At 36.7% G+C, this 18,026-nt stretch overlaps 4 protein-coding genes across 4 annotated transcripts in view; 1 reads left to right on the top strand and 3 right to left on the bottom strand.

The window, feature by feature from the left end:
• Positions 1-112: 112 nt before the first annotated feature.
• On the top strand, positions 113-4,383 carry LOC105564936 (protein KRI1 homolog). Its single transcript, XM_012017719.1, has 9 exons — positions 113-335; positions 1,183-1,259; positions 1,439-1,843; positions 1,922-2,238; positions 2,313-2,494; positions 2,578-2,831; positions 2,911-3,174; positions 3,299-3,456; positions 3,536-4,383. The coding sequence occupies exons 1-9, from the start codon at positions 224-226 to the stop codon at positions 4,140-4,142; spliced, it is 2,376 nt and encodes a 791-aa protein (XP_011873109.1). The 5' UTR covers positions 113-223; the 3' UTR covers positions 4,143-4,383.
• Positions 4,384-5,931: 1,548 nt separating this feature from the next.
• LOC105564935 (putative gustatory receptor 28b) lies at positions 5,932-11,196 on the bottom strand. The gene is made up of 7 exons (XM_012017718.1): positions 10,748-11,196; positions 10,288-10,556; positions 9,557-9,748; positions 8,246-8,495; positions 8,031-8,099; positions 7,868-7,957; positions 5,932-7,058 (listed from the first exon to the last, which is right to left on the bottom strand). Exons 1-7 carry the CDS (start codon positions 11,033-11,035, stop codon positions 6,915-6,917), a joined length of 1,302 nt encoding a protein of 433 aa, XP_011873108.1. The 5' UTR covers positions 11,036-11,196; the 3' UTR covers positions 5,932-6,914.
• A 1,724-nt stretch (positions 11,197-12,920) lies between these two features.
• Positions 12,921-16,136, bottom strand: LOC105564934. The gene is made up of 7 exons (XM_012017717.1): positions 15,246-16,136; positions 14,835-15,100; positions 14,121-14,486; positions 13,678-13,930; positions 13,540-13,608; positions 13,376-13,462; positions 12,921-13,148 (listed from the first exon to the last, which is right to left on the bottom strand). The coding sequence occupies exons 1-7, from the start codon at positions 15,597-15,599 to the stop codon at positions 13,056-13,058; spliced, it is 1,488 nt and encodes a 495-aa protein (XP_011873107.1). The 5' UTR covers positions 15,600-16,136; the 3' UTR covers positions 12,921-13,055.
• Positions 16,137-16,688: 552 nt separating this feature from the next.
• LOC105564933 overlaps positions 16,689-18,026 on the bottom strand; it is a 3,808-nt gene continuing 2,470 nt past the window's right edge. Inside the window, exons 3-6 of the mRNA XM_012017716.1 lie at positions 17,473-17,725; positions 17,322-17,390; positions 17,157-17,243; positions 16,689-16,977 (exon numbers count right to left, since the gene is read on the bottom strand). Of these exons, the coding sequence (XP_011873106.1) occupies positions 16,885-16,977; positions 17,157-17,243; positions 17,322-17,390; positions 17,473-17,725 (502 nt within the window). The 3' untranslated portion in view covers positions 16,689-16,884. The remainder of the gene's footprint in view (positions 16,978-17,156; positions 17,244-17,321; positions 17,391-17,472; positions 17,726-18,026) is intronic.

Genomic DNA, 18,026 nt, shown 5'->3' with positions numbered 1-18,026 from the left:
ACTAATCACAGTCGCGCATTCTTCTCATACTTGACCGTGATTGGCCAATTTCTTAAAGCTTAGGGCTTAAATCATCTATTGTAGACTGGGACTAATGACCGATCAGGCTTCTCTCTGTATACACTTCCGGTTATGGTCTGTGGTTGCGCGACAGTCGTGAATCGTATTCGCGTCGCTTTACGATTTCCAGTGTTTCCACGTTTCGTATGTGCGCTCGATTAAGATGTCTATGTTATTTAACGGCGACAATTCCGACTCTGACGGGGAGTTGAAAATAAACGCGGAATACGCCAACATTTACGATAACTTCCGTCAAAAGGAGGAATTGCACAAACGTGAGCGAACCTAACCTACGTGTGCGCCTTAACCTCGTGTTACTCGCGTGGGATGTGAAAGACACCCCAGCTGAAGAAATCAACCAAATTTGCAGAATGAAACTTTTTTTTTATATCGACCGTTGCATAAATTATTTCACAATTAAAGAACCCCGCTTATCCTTGTCTAGAGAACATACGGAGTGTCATCAATTTTTATTTTACTTTTATCTTCTGATTGTAAATCACCAGAGAGAACAATACAAATTTTTATGTAACGCTGAGGTAAAATATATCCCTCGCGAGTAACTACGTTGGACGAAACACTGTAAGCTTGACAGAAGAGCGTAGGAGATGTTTGCTACATCGTAGAAACATTCGACTCGTAGTCAGCGGGTCTCAGGTTTGACCTGTATTTGCAACTCTGTAACAGATTGAGTCAAAGAACTAGAGAATTGGAAAATAAGGCTAAATACAGATGTGCTATACGTCGTAGCGTCAAAGATTACTTAAACATAAGAAAGCAAAGAAAACGTATAAACATTTTTATTGAATACACGCTCGTTGGGATGCAATACCGTCCTTGAAATTTTCTGATTCATCTAACTCTTCACTAACTTGTCGATCAATCTCTAATGTAAAAGTTAAATTTAGGATTTGCTGACTGCAAGTCGAACGTTTTTTTTTTCTACAGGATATCCGCAAAAATTATATTAAAGCAACATAATTACAATTAGCAGATAAAAGAATTAAAAAACTAATCTGTCACATCTCGCCTAATATACATAATCTTAAGTTACTACATGAAATTGTTTCGCGTAATTTTTTGTGTATTTATATATGTTTTCTATTTTTATTTATTTTGCAGTGAAGGCAAGATATGGAGAGGATGCTGCATCTTCGGAGGACGAGTCGTCCAGTGACGATTCGTCGGACGATGAGGATGTATGTTGATTTTCAGTTCGACAAATTACTAATTGCTCCTATCAGATGTAGTATTACAGATATTTTCTTAACTTTGTTAGAAAATTTTGTATTTTACATTCCTTTTCATCCGGCAACAAATCTAATTATGTATTGCCAATAATACTAATAAACGCATAATGATAATTAATTCTTTTCAGATTAACAATTCAGAATTTGATAATCAGTTTCTCATGGCGTTGGCTTATTTGAAATCTGACGATCCAAGTAAATTCGATGAAAAGGTTCAGTTTTTTAATAATACCGATAAACCTGGGACATCAGAAAGTGCTGAAGCGGGAGGAAAGGAAAAGAAGAGATCGAAGAAAGAGAAGCCCCTCTTTTTACGCGATTATGAACGTAAGATAATATTAGAGAGAGACGGACGATTTAGTAGCAGCGAAGATGAAGATGACGCAAGACAAGATGCTAAATCTAGAATGCCCACTTACGTGCAGGAACAAAAAGAATTGAAAGACAGTTTTAAATGCGCTCTAAAAGATGACGACGAAGATGACAATGATCTCCTAAAGATAAAACAAAAGACGGAGGATGAGAAGCACAAAGTACTTTTAATTCTTTCATTCTTAATAATTTTACGCGTATATATTATTATATGTAATAATATTGTTTTGTTTGTTTAGGAAGAAAAATCGTACAAGGAGTGGTTAAAAGGTCAAGAAGTGGAGATGGATTGCAAGGAGAAGGAAATGCTTAAACCGCTGCGTGATTTTTGGTCGAATCCTAATTTAGACTCAAATGAGAAATTCTTGAGAGATTACATCTTAAATAACAAATATATGGATAACGAATCTTACGGCGGTGATTTAGAGTACAATCATGTTATTCATGACAGCGATGAAAATTTGTCAGAAGATGAGAGGACTATCCAAAAGCAAGAGGAATTTGAACATAAATACAATTTTAGATTCGAAGAGCCGGATCAAGAATTTATCAAGAGGTATGGTTTTTTTACTCAATGAATAAATTATCACCTGTTAGAATTGGTTTTCGTGAATTTTACGTTTCACTAAGGTATCCACGAACAATGGAAAATTCAATGAGAAAGAAAGATACGCACAGGGCTCAGAAGAGAGCCACGGTTAAGCAAAGGAAAGAGGAAGAGAAGCAGCAAAAGAGAGAGGACCTGAAGCAATTGAAGGCGTTAAAGCGAAAGGAAATAGAAGAGAAAATAGAAAAATTGAAAGAGATCACGGGTAACATGATTTTTTTAATTCCCGAACATGTAAAGTTTATATCAAACGGTTCAACGTCATGCTAATGCTCATACTAATTGCAGGAAATGACGATATGCGCTTTGATAGCGTTGATTTCGATTCCGATTTCGATCCAAATGAACACGATAGAAAGATGAGAGAAATCTTTAACGATGAATATTATACTGGCGGCCAAGACGAGATGCAGAAACCAGAATTCCCGGAGATCGATGAAGAATTGGATATCGAGTCCAAGTGGGACACGTATGATCCAACAACGGATAAAATAGAATCTACGCCTTACGACGAGCCTCATTGTGAAGATCCAGATTTTAATGTGCTTATTCTAGTTTATCTCTCATATACATTTTGCTGATGCATTTCGTATAGGAACGTCACTAGTCGTCTGATTGCAGATGGATGCAGAATATGACGGATCCCGAAATCTGCAAACTGAACTCATCGAAAATACGAAGAAGAAAAAACGAAGGAGGCGCTCTAAATTCGCTGAGCTTATAACAAAGGAGAAGCCCAAGTTTGACCCGAAACAATTTCCTTCGTATGCAGATTATTTCGATCAATATTACTCATTGGATTATGAGGACCTGATCGGAGACATGCCATGTAGATTTAAATATCGGAAAGTGGTGCCAAACGATTATGGGTTAAGTGTGGAAGAGGTGAGTGTTAACCTTTTGTGTAAAATGTTATTAATATTAAGACTAATCACTCTACTAGCAGCATTTATTGTGTACAACAATTTTCATAATTTAATTCAACAAACATACATTCTAACGTTTTAAGATTTTAACGGCTGATGATAAAGAGTTAAATAAATGGTGTCCTTTAAGACAAGCTCTTAAACATAAGCCAGAACATGTAGAAAAGAATGAGATTCGAATATATAAAGAAAAAGCAATGAATGAAGCACGTAAGAGGAAAATTCTTAAGAGCTTATATACGTAAGTATTACATCAGGATTAAGAATGTATGATATACTATGTACATATAGATTTTATATTAATTATGTACATAATTTAGTGAACCAGAAGAAAAGGAAGAAGAAGAAAAGGATAAGCTTGTCAACGAGCAAATCGAAACCAGTAATAAGAAACGTAGACGGAAGAAGAAAACTAAAGCCAACGATCCTAATGTAGAGTCTACAAATACTGATGTCGTTTCTAAGGAAGAAAGCATGTATACTACAAAGGATGGTGTACAGAATAATTTGCATAATGATGATGACAGAAAGGAGGATGTAAAAAATAAGGATGCGCAAGAGCAAAACACAATAAATATGAGCAAGAAACGGAAACGAAAGAACAAATTAAAAAAGGCTGATAGCGACGATCCGATTTCAAAGAAAATGAAGACCGATAACGCAATAAAGAAAGACTCTCAAATGAAAGCGGCCGGTAATAACATTAAAATAGAAAACAATAATGAAAAGGTGGTAGCTATCAAGAAATCTGCAGGCCAGAAGAAAAACAAGAACAGGAGCTCTCAATTTAACCAAACAAATACTGGAAAGCGCAAACAAGATTATGATGATCCAATATTATCTTTGAATGCAGAAAGATTGAAGACATACGGAATAAATGCTAAAAAATTAAAAAATAAGTTGAAATACAGCCATAAAAAATTGTGAATGTTATTGTTCTGTATTTTTATGTTTGTAAATATAATAAATACAAAATCATATCTGTATAATTTTAGGTTCTATGTGACATTTACGTACATATTTATGTTAATATTTTTGCTTTCATAGATATAAAATGTAAAGTCTAAAAATATATACCATATCTAATTCTCATATGCGATATGATTAAATATAATGTACATATTTAGACTTGTAGATTTTATATTTTATGTTTATCAAGTGGAAAAGATATATATGCGGAATGATCGAATTAAATCGTTGCAGAGCTACAGTAAAAAAAAACAGAATAAATGTGTCGCTACATATGACCGTGACAAGCTTAATACCAAACATGTGTGTACGTAGAATATAAAGGCATTTATATACGCGTACGCAAGGCTGGATAAGAGATAGCAGCCTGCGACTGCGCGCACCCTCGAGTAGGAGTGGTCTCGAATTAGGGCGGATCCGCTTTCGGATGATAAACGACGTTTGCGGATTATTAGGATCGTAGGCTGCTGTGTTTGCCTTTCCACAATTTCCATCTCTAATCCAGGCCGTATGCTTCGCTCGGGAGAAAAATACACCCCCATTGATCCGGCACGTTACGGATTTCACTTACCGAGTTCTTCACTTGTGTCTCTTTCTCTTTTTCGATCCGTTGAAATATTTTAACCGGTATAATTATAAATATAAAGAACTTCAATTAATAAACCACAATTATTTTAATTTTTTTTTGGGCAGTCTCATTGTCAGATTAATGTTTAAGCAATACGCACTGCATCTCTAGAAAATTAAATTAACTGAAAAGTGTCATGAAAAGTTATGAACATTATTTTATTTGCGTCATAAATTTTTTATGGCACATTAATAAGATTATTAATCACGGTGGCATATGTTTTTTATTCTTTGCATTGAATTTTTGTCGCAACTGTTTCGATTTTACAGATTTCTTAGAAATATATCTTCACACCTGCAGTACTTCTCTAAACTCTTATTATTTGTGAATTAATACGTTGTATATATTTTCTATGTTATCTAATTTATAATAATTCTCTTCCGTATGTAATGTTAAAGAGTAAGCAGAATTATCCATCAAACTGTGTGAAACGTGATCATATATAATTAAAAACAAAAGACTCGGCCACTCGCGGGAGAAAAGGGCGGCTGTGGAAAACAATATCGTTGATAATGTATCTGCGACGCCTCTTAAGAATTTTATTTAACGGGAGAGTACAACATTGGGGTGGGATCGGTCCGGAAACCCTCGGCAAACCTTCTTTCTCCCCCGGGTACAATAAATCAATCCCCTTGGCTCGACGAGGAGTACCAGTAGTAGCAGGTGGCTCCTGACGGCCACTGGCGTTCGCGCCCTTAATTCCCAATTAATGTTATCCACGATGTAAACGTACGCTCTATACGTCCCCCTTGGTCCCTAAACCGTACGTTCGAGCATGTTGCCTCGCAGATTATGCCTCGAATGCGCCGACGGGACATCGTCGGTTGCATTAAAGCAAATCGCGATTCTACAGTGAAATGTGTTCTCTTACTCGCAACTTACATCGTTTGAATAATCAAGCCTTTTAGTCGACATTAACCGGCCGGTGTTTTAATACAGAAAATTTATTGCGAAAAATATCACCTCAGCCGGGGTTTGGCACTCGACTTGGTGTAGACGCCCGCTTAGAGAGAAGGGAAGTCCAGGTACAAACCCAGGTTCAAACACTGGCCGAGGTGATATTTTTCGCCAGAAATTTTCTGTATTAAAACACCGGTCGGTTAATGTCGACTAAAAGGTTTGATTATTGTTATCTATTACTGGCAACTTAAAGAGATTTCGATGTTTAAATCATTTGAATTCTTGTTTTTTGTCAGAAATAAGATCGTGCGGCGATTGCAGCATTCTACAAATAGAGAGAAAAGATGAAAATGAATTGGAGAACAAGCGCAAAACACTACGAGATCCGCACGTCGAAGGAACAACAGGCAAAAAGGTAACACATGCATTACTTTTATATGTATTACAATTAAATATAAAACATGGTATGAGGATAATATTGTTAATTATAACGGATCTGTGGGAGAAGAAAGAGAGAAGTCCCGCGAAAATTTCACGTTGCGACTCGCGCGTATAATTGATCTGAGAATACAGGAGGCTGTGCCCGAGTTAGGAGCTATTGAATTACGGCAGGGCCGAATTTCACGGGCTAACACCTCCATCTGGACGGTAGCCGAGCAGGATAAGTGCACTTAGGGTAGCGTAATTGACACGATATCCCCGCCGGCGTTCTAATTGGCGGAAAATCGTCGGGTGGAATTCGATCTCATCGGATCCTCGTTAACTGATCGGACAATTAAACACCTTGCAGCGTCGTCCCTTCCGCGTCTACGATCGCGAAGATGAGAACGTAAAGAGGGCTCATCGAGCGCTATAAGATAAATTTAGCCCGGCCAAAATCACTCTTTATCTCGCGACTATCGCCTGCTTAGAGAGTTGACGGAGATAAGACAAATCGATATCGTTTTTGTAGAAAAAGATATATAACATTTTATAATATATACATAAATACTCTAATTTGCTAAAAATATATTATCATATCCGTGCATAAAGGTTTTAACAGCCATTAAGAAAAAAAAAGAATTGACTTCCTTTTGTCTTCCCGTCACACTACGCTTACAAAGTATACGTATTCAAACAATCACACTTGAACAAATCTTCAATTTCGTTAATCCATACGGAACGATGAGAAATGAGACCAAAAGTACGCGAAAATTTTTCTCTTATGGATAAGCAGCTGTTGTAAACACATCGGTCATAGTGAGATTCGTGCCGTTGTATTTGATAGTAGAATTTGATGACTTGTCCCCTGGTAAATCTCCGACTTGGATAAGAATTACAAGATACGTGGTGACCGAGCCAATGACCTGAGAAGAAAATTTGATAATTTCATTCTGCAGTATCTTCATTTATGGACATATACATATACTAGCGAGTGTGAAGCTTAGAGACTCCTGTCTTCAGGGATAAGATAAAACATTGAAATAAGAAACGATATAAAATATTTAATAAATTATATTAATTTAATTATATAACTTTAGTAAATTCAATTAAATATCTAATTAATAATTGCTTTGTTTGGCCATTTTTTGGTTATACATTTGCCGATATAGTTTTTTACATCTTTCAGTATTAGTTGTAGAAGAAGAAACCATTAAATCGATATCAATTCGATATCATTTCGACGTCGATCGACGAGTTATTTCTCTTCGCTGAGAATCAAAATTAAAAAAAAAAGCAATTGATCAAAGTGACAAAGTAAATGGCAGAGGTCCGAAAGATCCCACTTCTACAGTCGAAGGTTAAAAGCTCTCATTTTAGTGGAGCATGAAATATTTCGTATATTTTAATCTCACGTCATGCTCTAACGTTAACATGCTACACGAGATTTAATAACTTTTGACGGCTAATTGCAGGTGTTATGAGTCGAGGTTTGAAATTAAACGCAAGTGAAGTATGTAATACCATCAAAAAGTATATGAAAACACTCGCGAACTACGGTGTTATTAGGATGGAAATTAAAGTGGGTCGAACTAACACGGCGTAATCAGCTCGCGAGCGATTACGCAAAGGTCTATACTTTCATACGATAAATCTCGAGGAGCTTATCACACTTTAACATCTCCGAAACGACTTTTTGCTTTACATGAAATTCAGATCATCCATCAACGCTTACCCCGTGAATGAACGTGTGATCCAGATTGAAGAATCCACACGCAGTGAAAATTAACGGGTTCTGTATCAGCTGCAGAGTGAAGTCCCGTATCTGTAAAAGACTTGGACGTTGATTTCTGTTTCTCACATGCTACGTTTGATTAACACACGACGATGAAACTTACCTCCGCGCGAAATTCTTTGCTGGTCGACGGCTCGTACAGCTCGCAGATTATATCGCCCGTGTTCGCGGCCTGCAAAAGTTCACGCATGACGAGCCAGTCTATTTTTCTCGGTACTCGAGAAGACACTGACGTATTTAAAAGAATGTATGTTTTCTCACTGATTCCAAAACGAATGAGAAAAAACAAATAAAAAGGCCTGTGAAAATTTTGCTTGCCTCGATGCTCGCCATTGCGCACATATGATTTATGACGAGGACCTTCGACGAGTAGAACAGAATCCAGCCGACAAGCGGTATCATCTCCCGTCGGAAAGTTTCCCTGGGCATGGTCTCCCAGAAAATCGAATAAGCGTAGTACAGAAGACTGGTGATGAACACGAACGATACCGTCATGGAAAGGAGGATCTGTATGCCGTACGCTTCATTCGTACTCCTGGTGGACTTGATTAATTCCAAGTGGACCTGCCTTCGTTCGGCATAAAAAACAGAACGTTGTCAGCCAAATCGTTTCGGAAAAGTATACATTATGCAATTCCGTTGCAACAAGATGTTGTTGAACCAAAATATAAAAATTGCAAGTAGATTTTATATTTGATTAGAAAATTATTAATACTTTCAAGGATGTATTATCTAATTATGTCCTTGAATTTCTTTTTCGATGAATAAATGATTACGATTCAAAACATTTATTGCATCTCTAGACTCGACATAAACACGATCTGCGTCGTTATCTGAGTCTAACAGCGTAATAAATAAAATATTAGCATTCGCAACTGTGTGTGTGTGTGTGTGTCTTGTAATAATGCCGCGCGAATTCGATATCGTTATTAATATCGCATTCGTTCGATACCGTTCCTTCGTACAAGCGATAATACGTCGAGAGCATTTTACGAAAATACCAACAAATTATGAAAATTATTTCTATGATAATGCATTAGATGCACTGAAATAATGGTATAACTGAGAATCGAACATAAAAGATATTAATTTCAATTTTATTAAAAATAATCTGTGAAGATAAAATAAAATTAAAAAATTAAAGAACACTTATTGCAATTATATTACAAAGAAACATCTGAAAGGAATAAGTTCTTTAACAACATGAATGATATTCTTTATGTAAAATATTATAACAATATAATTGGATTTCTTATTTTGAATTGATAATTTATTACAGATTTTACACCCAAAAAATTAATAAAACACAACAATGAAAAATAATAAAATAGATAATATAAATTAATATTTGGAATTTAGAATATTTAGAGTTTAGATATTCAGATAGCTGTCTACGTCACCGAATACCACATTTAGTTTGCGAAAAATGCAGTATTCCTCAATCAAAAGAGTGTTAATTCGGAAATAAAGCGAAATAGGCCAAGAGTTGATGTCATTCACGACTCGTAGTCATGCAAATGGCATAAGTGCAAGTGATGTGCACAAAATGCACGTGTGCGTGCACGCATGGTGAAAGGAATTACGAAAAAATTTATTTAAATGTGGCACGTGCTGAAGTAAAAATCTCACTTGACGGCCCTCATCGTGTCGGTGTTGTCCTTGGTCCTGCGATCCTGCTGCGTCGCGGATGTGATGAAGGTACCGCTCTTGTTCCACTCGTCCTTCATTTTCAGCACCCTCTTGTGCTGCGGCGAGTCGGGCGTGGTCGTTAACATGCCTTGCAGCAGGTTGTTCAACTGCTCGAACCGAGTCTTCGAATAGCTTCAAGCGCGTCCGTGGCAAGAGACGAGACAGAGAAAGGCCAGCAACGATTTACTCAGTATATAAACGGAGAGAATTCTTTCCTAAAATTCACCCTGAAAATCACGTAATCGTGGAACAACGGTGGCATTTCGAAGAATTTTATGAGAGTTGTTTTGAAATTTTACCATACATTTTACTAGCAATTATACTAAAGTATACATTTTATTAATAGAACGTATAGCAAAATTAAAAAATTCTTCAAAATGTCGTGTTCTTCCACGATTACATGATTTTCAGGGCAAATTTTAAGAGAAAATTTTTTCCGTGTGGTTTTCAACGATTATTCAATAATTGCAATTAGTGTCGCGAAGCGCAATAATGTTGCGATAACAGTTTGCAGCAAGTAGTCGAGATTAGATCGTTGAAAGTAATCGTTGATCGTTGATCGAATAATCGTTGAAAACTACACACTTTAGAAATTATTGCGAATCAATGCCCAAGCTTCTCGTAGACGAGATTGATTAGCGAATCATTGTTTCGTACTAAGATCGCTTTACCTGACCCAGTGCAAGAACGTCACGTCGCTCACGTAGAGCAGCACGACGGGATAATTTACGGCGAACATGATGACGATTCTCATATGCACCGGCGTCTCCTCCACGAACATCCCGTCGTAATTGACCACCATGAATACAACGAATACCACCACGACGAACATGAGGGCATAAAGCTGCTTCAGAAACAATTTCCGATAGTTCTTCTGCAGTCCCATTTGATCCATGGTTTTCTCGCACATCAGGATGCGCATCATCGCCGCCTTCATGTGCTGCGAAAGTCGAAGAATAATATTTGCGTCGACTCCTACTCGAGGACGAGAAGGTCTAAGCTGTACGAGATCAAGTTCGATAGACCAAGAGTCTACTTTCCAGCTGAACAAAGAACTTACGTTTGCAATATACGAACGTTGGTCTTTTTCTCCTGAACTTTCAATCTAACCGAATCACAGGACTCCCTTACCTTTCTCCTCAACCAGCCGCAAGGGATGAGGCACAACGTCAAGCAAATGTTGGCGTAGAAGATCGCTTGGAACGTCGTGTTGCCGAGATCGATCACCTTGCGCCTCCAATAAGAGTCCAAGTCTTCCACCGACAGCTTCATCAGATAACAATAGCTCACCATGCAAATCAACGAATACGCGACATTTAGGAGCCTGCCCCGCTTGCTGGACCAAATTCCCGTGCCGACTATAATGTTCGCCACTAACAGCGGGATGATGCTCTCCTGTATAGTTGTCGGCTGGAACATCTTGGTGGCTGATGATCAGGACACACCCTCTTGAGAACGACGAACGACGGCGCCCTTCGCCGTCGACTATACACACGTACGCGCACCTCGCAAGAAGTGAAACGATGAATATCTGCGGCCGTCTGTGTCACCTCGCGTGTTCCACACACGTGCGGACAGTGTAATACTAAATGTCACCCCCGACAAGGGTGGGCGGCCGACGGCGGTCGGTGGAACAGGTGGCGGCGGCGCGGGCGGGTGAAGTGGCGAACGCGCGACCCAAGTAAACGATGTTCGCGATATATGATGTCTCGTGATGTCTGTGTCCCAAAGGATTCATTCGCCCGTCTCATAATCAATATCGGCCCGCGAGCGTATTGCGTAAACAGCCGTTTGCGCCTCTTTTTATTCCTTACGCCATAGGATTCCAGAGTTCCTGAAATTTTGCTTCTAGATCCTCGGGATGTTAGGTAATGTCCCCGAATTAAACGGCGACAGAAATTTATTTCGGAAGATTGCGATCACTTTCGACCCTCGAGGAGACGCAATATCAAATTCCTTTCTACTCGTTTTATTACTTTTAGCCCCGTGTATTAATTTTCTTTTGACGAGATGCAGGAATCGAAAGAGAAATTTAATCCCTCGTTAAAAAACATTTTTTTCGTTTGGCATTAATTTATTCTTAATTATCCGTGCAGAGGAGTGCTAATCGCGTATTGTGGAATGTTCGAAGCATATGTTTAAGAAATTATAACGAGCTTCATTCGTTAACTTGCGGGACATCGAATAAAGCGCGATGGAATTACAATTATTGATGAAACGGTAGTATTATGCGATAGATAATGATAAATTTAAATGATGACAAGGCGGGTGGTGCGAAACGACAAATACATCGGGTGTCCGTGATCTCATAATGGATGAATGCCCAGGAGACTTCATCGGCAAGATCGATATCGTGCGAAGTATCAGGCTAAGAGCTATCTTGTTAACGGCAGTACGAGGGTAAAATTGCAAGCTCGCGTTACTGACACAGTTGTAAAATAGAGGCGCGATACACAATAAGAAAGATTTTTACAATCGATTATTATATTCGACGAAATTATATACTCTATTAATTTCATTAATTATCCCTACAATTTTTTTTTGTAACATCAATACCTTCGCTACGATGGCACGGTTGGAAAACCGGCCGCTATACAGTATACGCTTTACCTTTAGTGGTCAGCGCTGCCATACGTGTGACGCCAGGCTCTCTCGTGGAGAACCGGTGAGTCACACATACGTGACGCGAGATAGCGGACGTGTTAATATCGCTGCATAAATTTCATTTTACTACATATTATTTATGATAATTACCAGCAATTATCGTGCATATTACGAGAAACTCAGGTTCGAGAAGTCGTACATTCCGATATATAGATCTGATAACACCGCTGACGTTGTAGCAATAAAGGGAAATGAGACGCGAGTATGAAGATGGAATGGAGAATATATAATAACCGACGCACACGTTTATTCCGAGTCTATGTTTGTACGACCGCGTAATACTTTTGTGTTCAACATCAATTTCTTTGTCGTGGTTGACATTTGCAACCAAACAGCCGGCCATTCCAGTTGAAGATGTTAAACATCTAGAATATATGAAGTGGACATTTGTGTCAGCATATTAATTTATTATATTAAATTGCAAAAGTTTACGACTTATATATTGCCATATTAAATAATTATTTTTGCATTTACAAAATGAATTTATAAAAAATTGTATCTGTCAAATTTACAGAGATTGAATGGGGGGGAGGGATGCGCTACACTGGTCTCATTTAATAAATTACGACGTGTACAATTTTATTGATGGAGATTAAAGGAAGATCATAAAAGAAAGATTATCTCACTAAATATTTTATAGACTACCGTACTGCAACTCTATTTTATACAGTTTTTATTTTTATGACGCTTAGTAACATTTGTCTGGCGTACACATTAATTTTTTCACAATTTAAGCAATTCCGAAAGGTAATTTTTTACTAATACCTACAAGTATTTAAAAATGTGTATATTGTATAGCATTATTTGATTCCAGCGTATTGCTCACTTGTACCATGATAACGATGTAGATAGATACAATTCTCAAAATCTGTAAACAAGAAAAGAATTAACATACTGCATTTATGGTATGGTAAAATTATAAAAGTTACCTCTACACAATTTATAAAAAAAAAATGTGAAGAGAATATGATCGTTTAGAGAATCGAGACAAAGAGAATCGAGTCTTTTTAATTGCTCTCTAATAAATTTTGTCGCTTCACGTCAAAATCGTTGATACAACGCGAATCGCCTATATCGTAATAATTTGATACAAACCATGCTTAAGACCCGATTATCCAGAATAAGACCAAACGCCGAGAATGTCACTGGTCTTTGCAAAATTTGGATACCAAACTGTTGAATCTGAAACAATTGCTCGCGATAATGATATCATACGGTAACGTAAAAGAAATTATTTTAATATATTGTAATAAACGTACTTCCTCCTGCATATCAATATCTGCGTCGCAACCATAAATTGCATGAATAATTTCAATGGTTCTGTTCCCCTACAAATTAACATTACGTGATCTCATATTGAAGTCTCTAATTAGACCATAATAGACGAGATAAGTTACCTCAATGGTCGCATTGCTGCAAGCGCGATTCAAAAAAACGGCTTTTAATATGTTAAGAAGACACAGCATCACCATCACAAACGTTTGCCCTACCAAACCTTTGACTTTATGTTGATTCATAATGTATCGGACGTACAAATTATAAATAGCTTCAATGAGAAACAGGATAATTACTCCTATCTCCCAAGCTATCTGCACTCCAAGAATAGTGCAAACTATTTGTGATACTTTACACAACTCCAGATGCACCTGTCTTAACAATGCTCCAAGGAAATCAGTAATTTTTATTTAAAAAGAACTGTCTTTTGTTACTCAACAGGACTTAAAAAAATTTAATATAAATATTTCATTACGAAAAATATTAATCAAGCGTACTACCAAATATATTTTTCAATTCATAGAGTACTTCATAGCAATGTACTTTTATAATTCCTTCTACTCACTTAATTATTTGTAATAGATGTTTACGTTCCTGGCGTATTGTCATCGCGGTATTGCGTCCTTGAGGTCGATTCCGAAGTACCCTCTGAAATTCTTTCTCAAACTGAAATGGAGAGTGAGATTCAGTCTGATTGTGTGATGCGACCGGACCTCGCTTCCACGGTATAGGAACATTCATTCGAGACTGCGTCCGCTGACGCCATCGAAATATCATCTTTGTGGAAAGAATCTTTTTCCGTTGCTCAGCATCCATGATTTCGGCATAATCTTTCATTTCAAAAATGCCTACTTTCACCTCTTCCATTGATAAATTTGTTAAGCTTTGGCGCAAGAACTGGTTGACCAATTCGAATTTTATTTGTAAGCATCTGCATTATTGCATAACAAAATGTTAGATAAATGTTAGATAGTATGCATTTAAGAAGTTAATGTCGTAAATTGTATTATAAACATTTTCAATCTAGTATAAATCTAACATACTTTCTCTTACTTTTACGAAACAAACAATAGATTAGAATCTATTACATAACGTAAAACGAAATTTCAGAGAAAGTTATTGCGATTAATATAATTTCAATGTTACTGTTACATGTAATAAGTTATGTTAAGTAACACAATATTCATTATTAATTTTTCACGCACTAATTAATGAATATTAATGAATACATGTAATAAGTACATAAACTTCTGGATTTAGACAGAGTCAATTTACATACCTGGCAAATATGAAAAATTCGAAGACATTAATAGAGTTGACAGTGAGCGAATACGTGTATACCAGTATAAGATAAATTGAAGTAAATACGTCGGTGCGTTTCTGCAAATGAAAGAAAACCACGGTACACACCATGAAGGCGAGTGTAATCCAAATGGTTATGGTTCCGATTGTCACGAAATATATTCTGTCGTAATTCACTGTCAATCCCAACTGTCGCAATGTTGCATCGACCTCGAAGATCTTTTTGTGACAAACTTTGAATTGCTACAAACATGAATTTGCAATGAGATAATATTATAATTTTTACAAAAGCACTTACAAACGCAGTTTTATTCTAAGGTTGTGTTGACTAGTTTATGCACCACAAACGTGATATGATAAGATATCACATATTACTTCATTCGTTCACCTTTGTGTGCCACCAGCCTAGCAACATCTTCATTATTACAGACACAATCATGACGTACATCACTAATTGGTATAGAACGTATTCCAGCTTCATCAGTTTAACGTTTGCATAGTATTTTTCTTCTACACGCACCGAGCCATTGCAAAATATGATGTAAAGAAAGGAGAGATATATCAGGCTAAGTATAGGTCTCGGATGACCACGTGGGTATTCAAAAACACGAAGTCCCAATAAACAGCTAACAGTTGTCACCAATGCTATCGCCTCGGAGAAGTGCTTAGGACTTGCAAATCGCTTCATCTCACCAGATCTCTCTCTCTCTCTTTCTATCGACTGATATTCTCCGATTGTCATTTACTTAGACGAAATGTGTTGGTTTTTAGTTTTCAGCTGATCGAATATCTGACAATGACATGTTCAAGATCTCGATAGTATTTAGTAGTGGTTAGACGTGAAGTCATATATTCCTCGCAATTTCTTGTCGATTTTCGCGTCAGTGTCAAAACGTCTGGAGATGTTTGCAGCCGTAGATCAAATCGTTAGTCCGATTTTCGTGTTTCTCGTAGCGGTATCGAATATTTTACTAATCAATAACTTACTCATTCTTTTCCATGCATGTTTCGGTGTTAATTACAGCGACTATGTATTAATTCCGGAAATAATCACACATCACTCTATTTTTTTTCTCGATATTCGCACTAGACTAACGTGTAAATATCACGTAACTGATTATATTTCCAGATCTCTATTTTGGAAATCAAACATCGATGCAATTCACTGTCTTCTCTCGCTGACTTTTCGTTGCCTTCAGTTCACAAGTCGATGATCCACCTTCGTCGAAGGACGAAGAAGCATACTTGAGTTCGTAGCAATTATTATGAAAAACACAAGTGTGTTAAATGAACGTGCGCAAACGAGCCCCACCCGGTGAAGCGATTATATATGTGTATAAAAAGTAAACTTTGCCTACGAAGCAATGAGTAATTTATTATACAAACGTACGCGCAGGGATAGGGTTTTATTACTTTAATGCTAGTAGTCTTAATAAATTATCTGGGATCAACTCTAATACCCATAGGTACTGGAAGAAAAGAATTGCTGGCAAAAGATCGCGCATGGCTCGTTAAAATATGCAGACGCTGCGAGAGAAAAGTAACTGAAGGTGATGAACCGAATCAAAATGGATTCTACTGCATATTTGGCACATAACTAATCAATTTTGATTGTACTAGTTATGTGTCATGCATACTGAACACCGCAAATATTGTATTAATAACGATTAAATTTTTGGGGGGGAACAAAGTAAATTGTACGTCATCAAATTTCTTTATGCGCTCAAGCACAACAGATTAAAGCTCTTAATTATATAAATTATGCAGAATATTTTTGCAGTATCTCATAAAATTATTGAGAAAGTGGCAAAACTTTGATCTATTACCATTGATATTTATTTATGAAATTGATAATATACAAGAGGCATAAACACAATAGCAAATAAATTTATAAATCGCCTGATTACATTTGCTTCTTTACTCCAGTTTGTTCGCAAAATGGACATACATCAAAATAAAATCTGTCGCGTTATCATTTGCTTGTATTATTAATGTCATTCGTCCGCTTTATAACGTTTAACAGTTCTTTAAAAATGTGAATATTCTATAGCATTGTTCGATTCCAGCGAATTGCTCACTTGTACCATGATAACCATATAAGTCGTAACGTTTTTCAAAATCTACAAACAAGAAAAGTTAGTGCATTTACAATACGATCGGCGTAGAATTATACAAATAGTTTCGATGCGATTTAAAGAAACTATGAAAAAGACGTTGAATCTTTTGAATTACATAAATTTGGTTGTCTTATATCAAAGTCGTTAATACGACGATCTATACGTAACAATTTAACACAAACCATGCTCAAGACACGATAATCCAAAGTGAAACCATCCACAGAGAATGTCATTGGACTTTGCAAAATTTGGATACCAAACTGTTGAATCTGAAACAATTGCGAGCGATAATTATATAATACAATAACACAAAAAGAAATTATTTTAATGTATAGTAATAAACAAACCTCTTCTCGCATATCAATATCTGCGTCGCAATCATAAATCGTACGAATGATCTCGGTAGTTCTGTTTCCCTACAAATACATAAATGTTATGTACATGTATCTTATTAAGATCGTTGATAAGATTTAGACGATAATGCACGACATAAATTACCTCATCGGCTGCACTCTTGCAACTACGATTCAAAAAGACAGCTTTCATAGTGTGAAGAGCACACATCGACAACATCAGAATCGTTTGGCTTACCAAACCTTTGACTTTGTGCTGGTTCATGAGGTATCGAATATACAAATTGTAAAGAGCTCCAGTGAGAGCCATGATAATTATTCCTATCTCCCACGCTATCTGTACTCCGAAAATAGCGCATACAATTTTTGATACTTTACACAACTCCAAGTGCACCTGTCTTAAAAACACTCAAAAATAATAAGAATTTTTTATTTAAATCCCTTTCTTCTTTTTTAAAAAAGTTTTTTGGAAATTTGACTTAAACTTTTTCAAACGTTTGCATACAATCACAAATTATAATGTGTGCAAATGTGTTAACGGCAAAAAGTGATTAAATTTGATTGGTTTTTACACTGAGAAAAATTTTTATCGGATAAACCAATTAAATAGTATGTCCGATGGTTAATTTTTCCGATTACTTTTTCCGATTAAATTATGGATATATCCGATGAAATTTATCCGATGAAATGCAATTACCG

The sequence above is a fragment of the Vollenhovia emeryi genome, unplaced genomic scaffold (genome assembly GCF_000949405.1).
Source record: "Vollenhovia emeryi isolate VEMERY1.0 unplaced genomic scaffold, V.emery_V1.0 DF939157.1, whole genome shotgun sequence".
In the NCBI taxonomy this organism is placed as follows: Eukaryota; Metazoa; Arthropoda; class Insecta; order Hymenoptera; family Formicidae; genus Vollenhovia; species Vollenhovia emeryi.
This window is presented reverse-complemented; position numbering and strand designations above follow the sequence as displayed.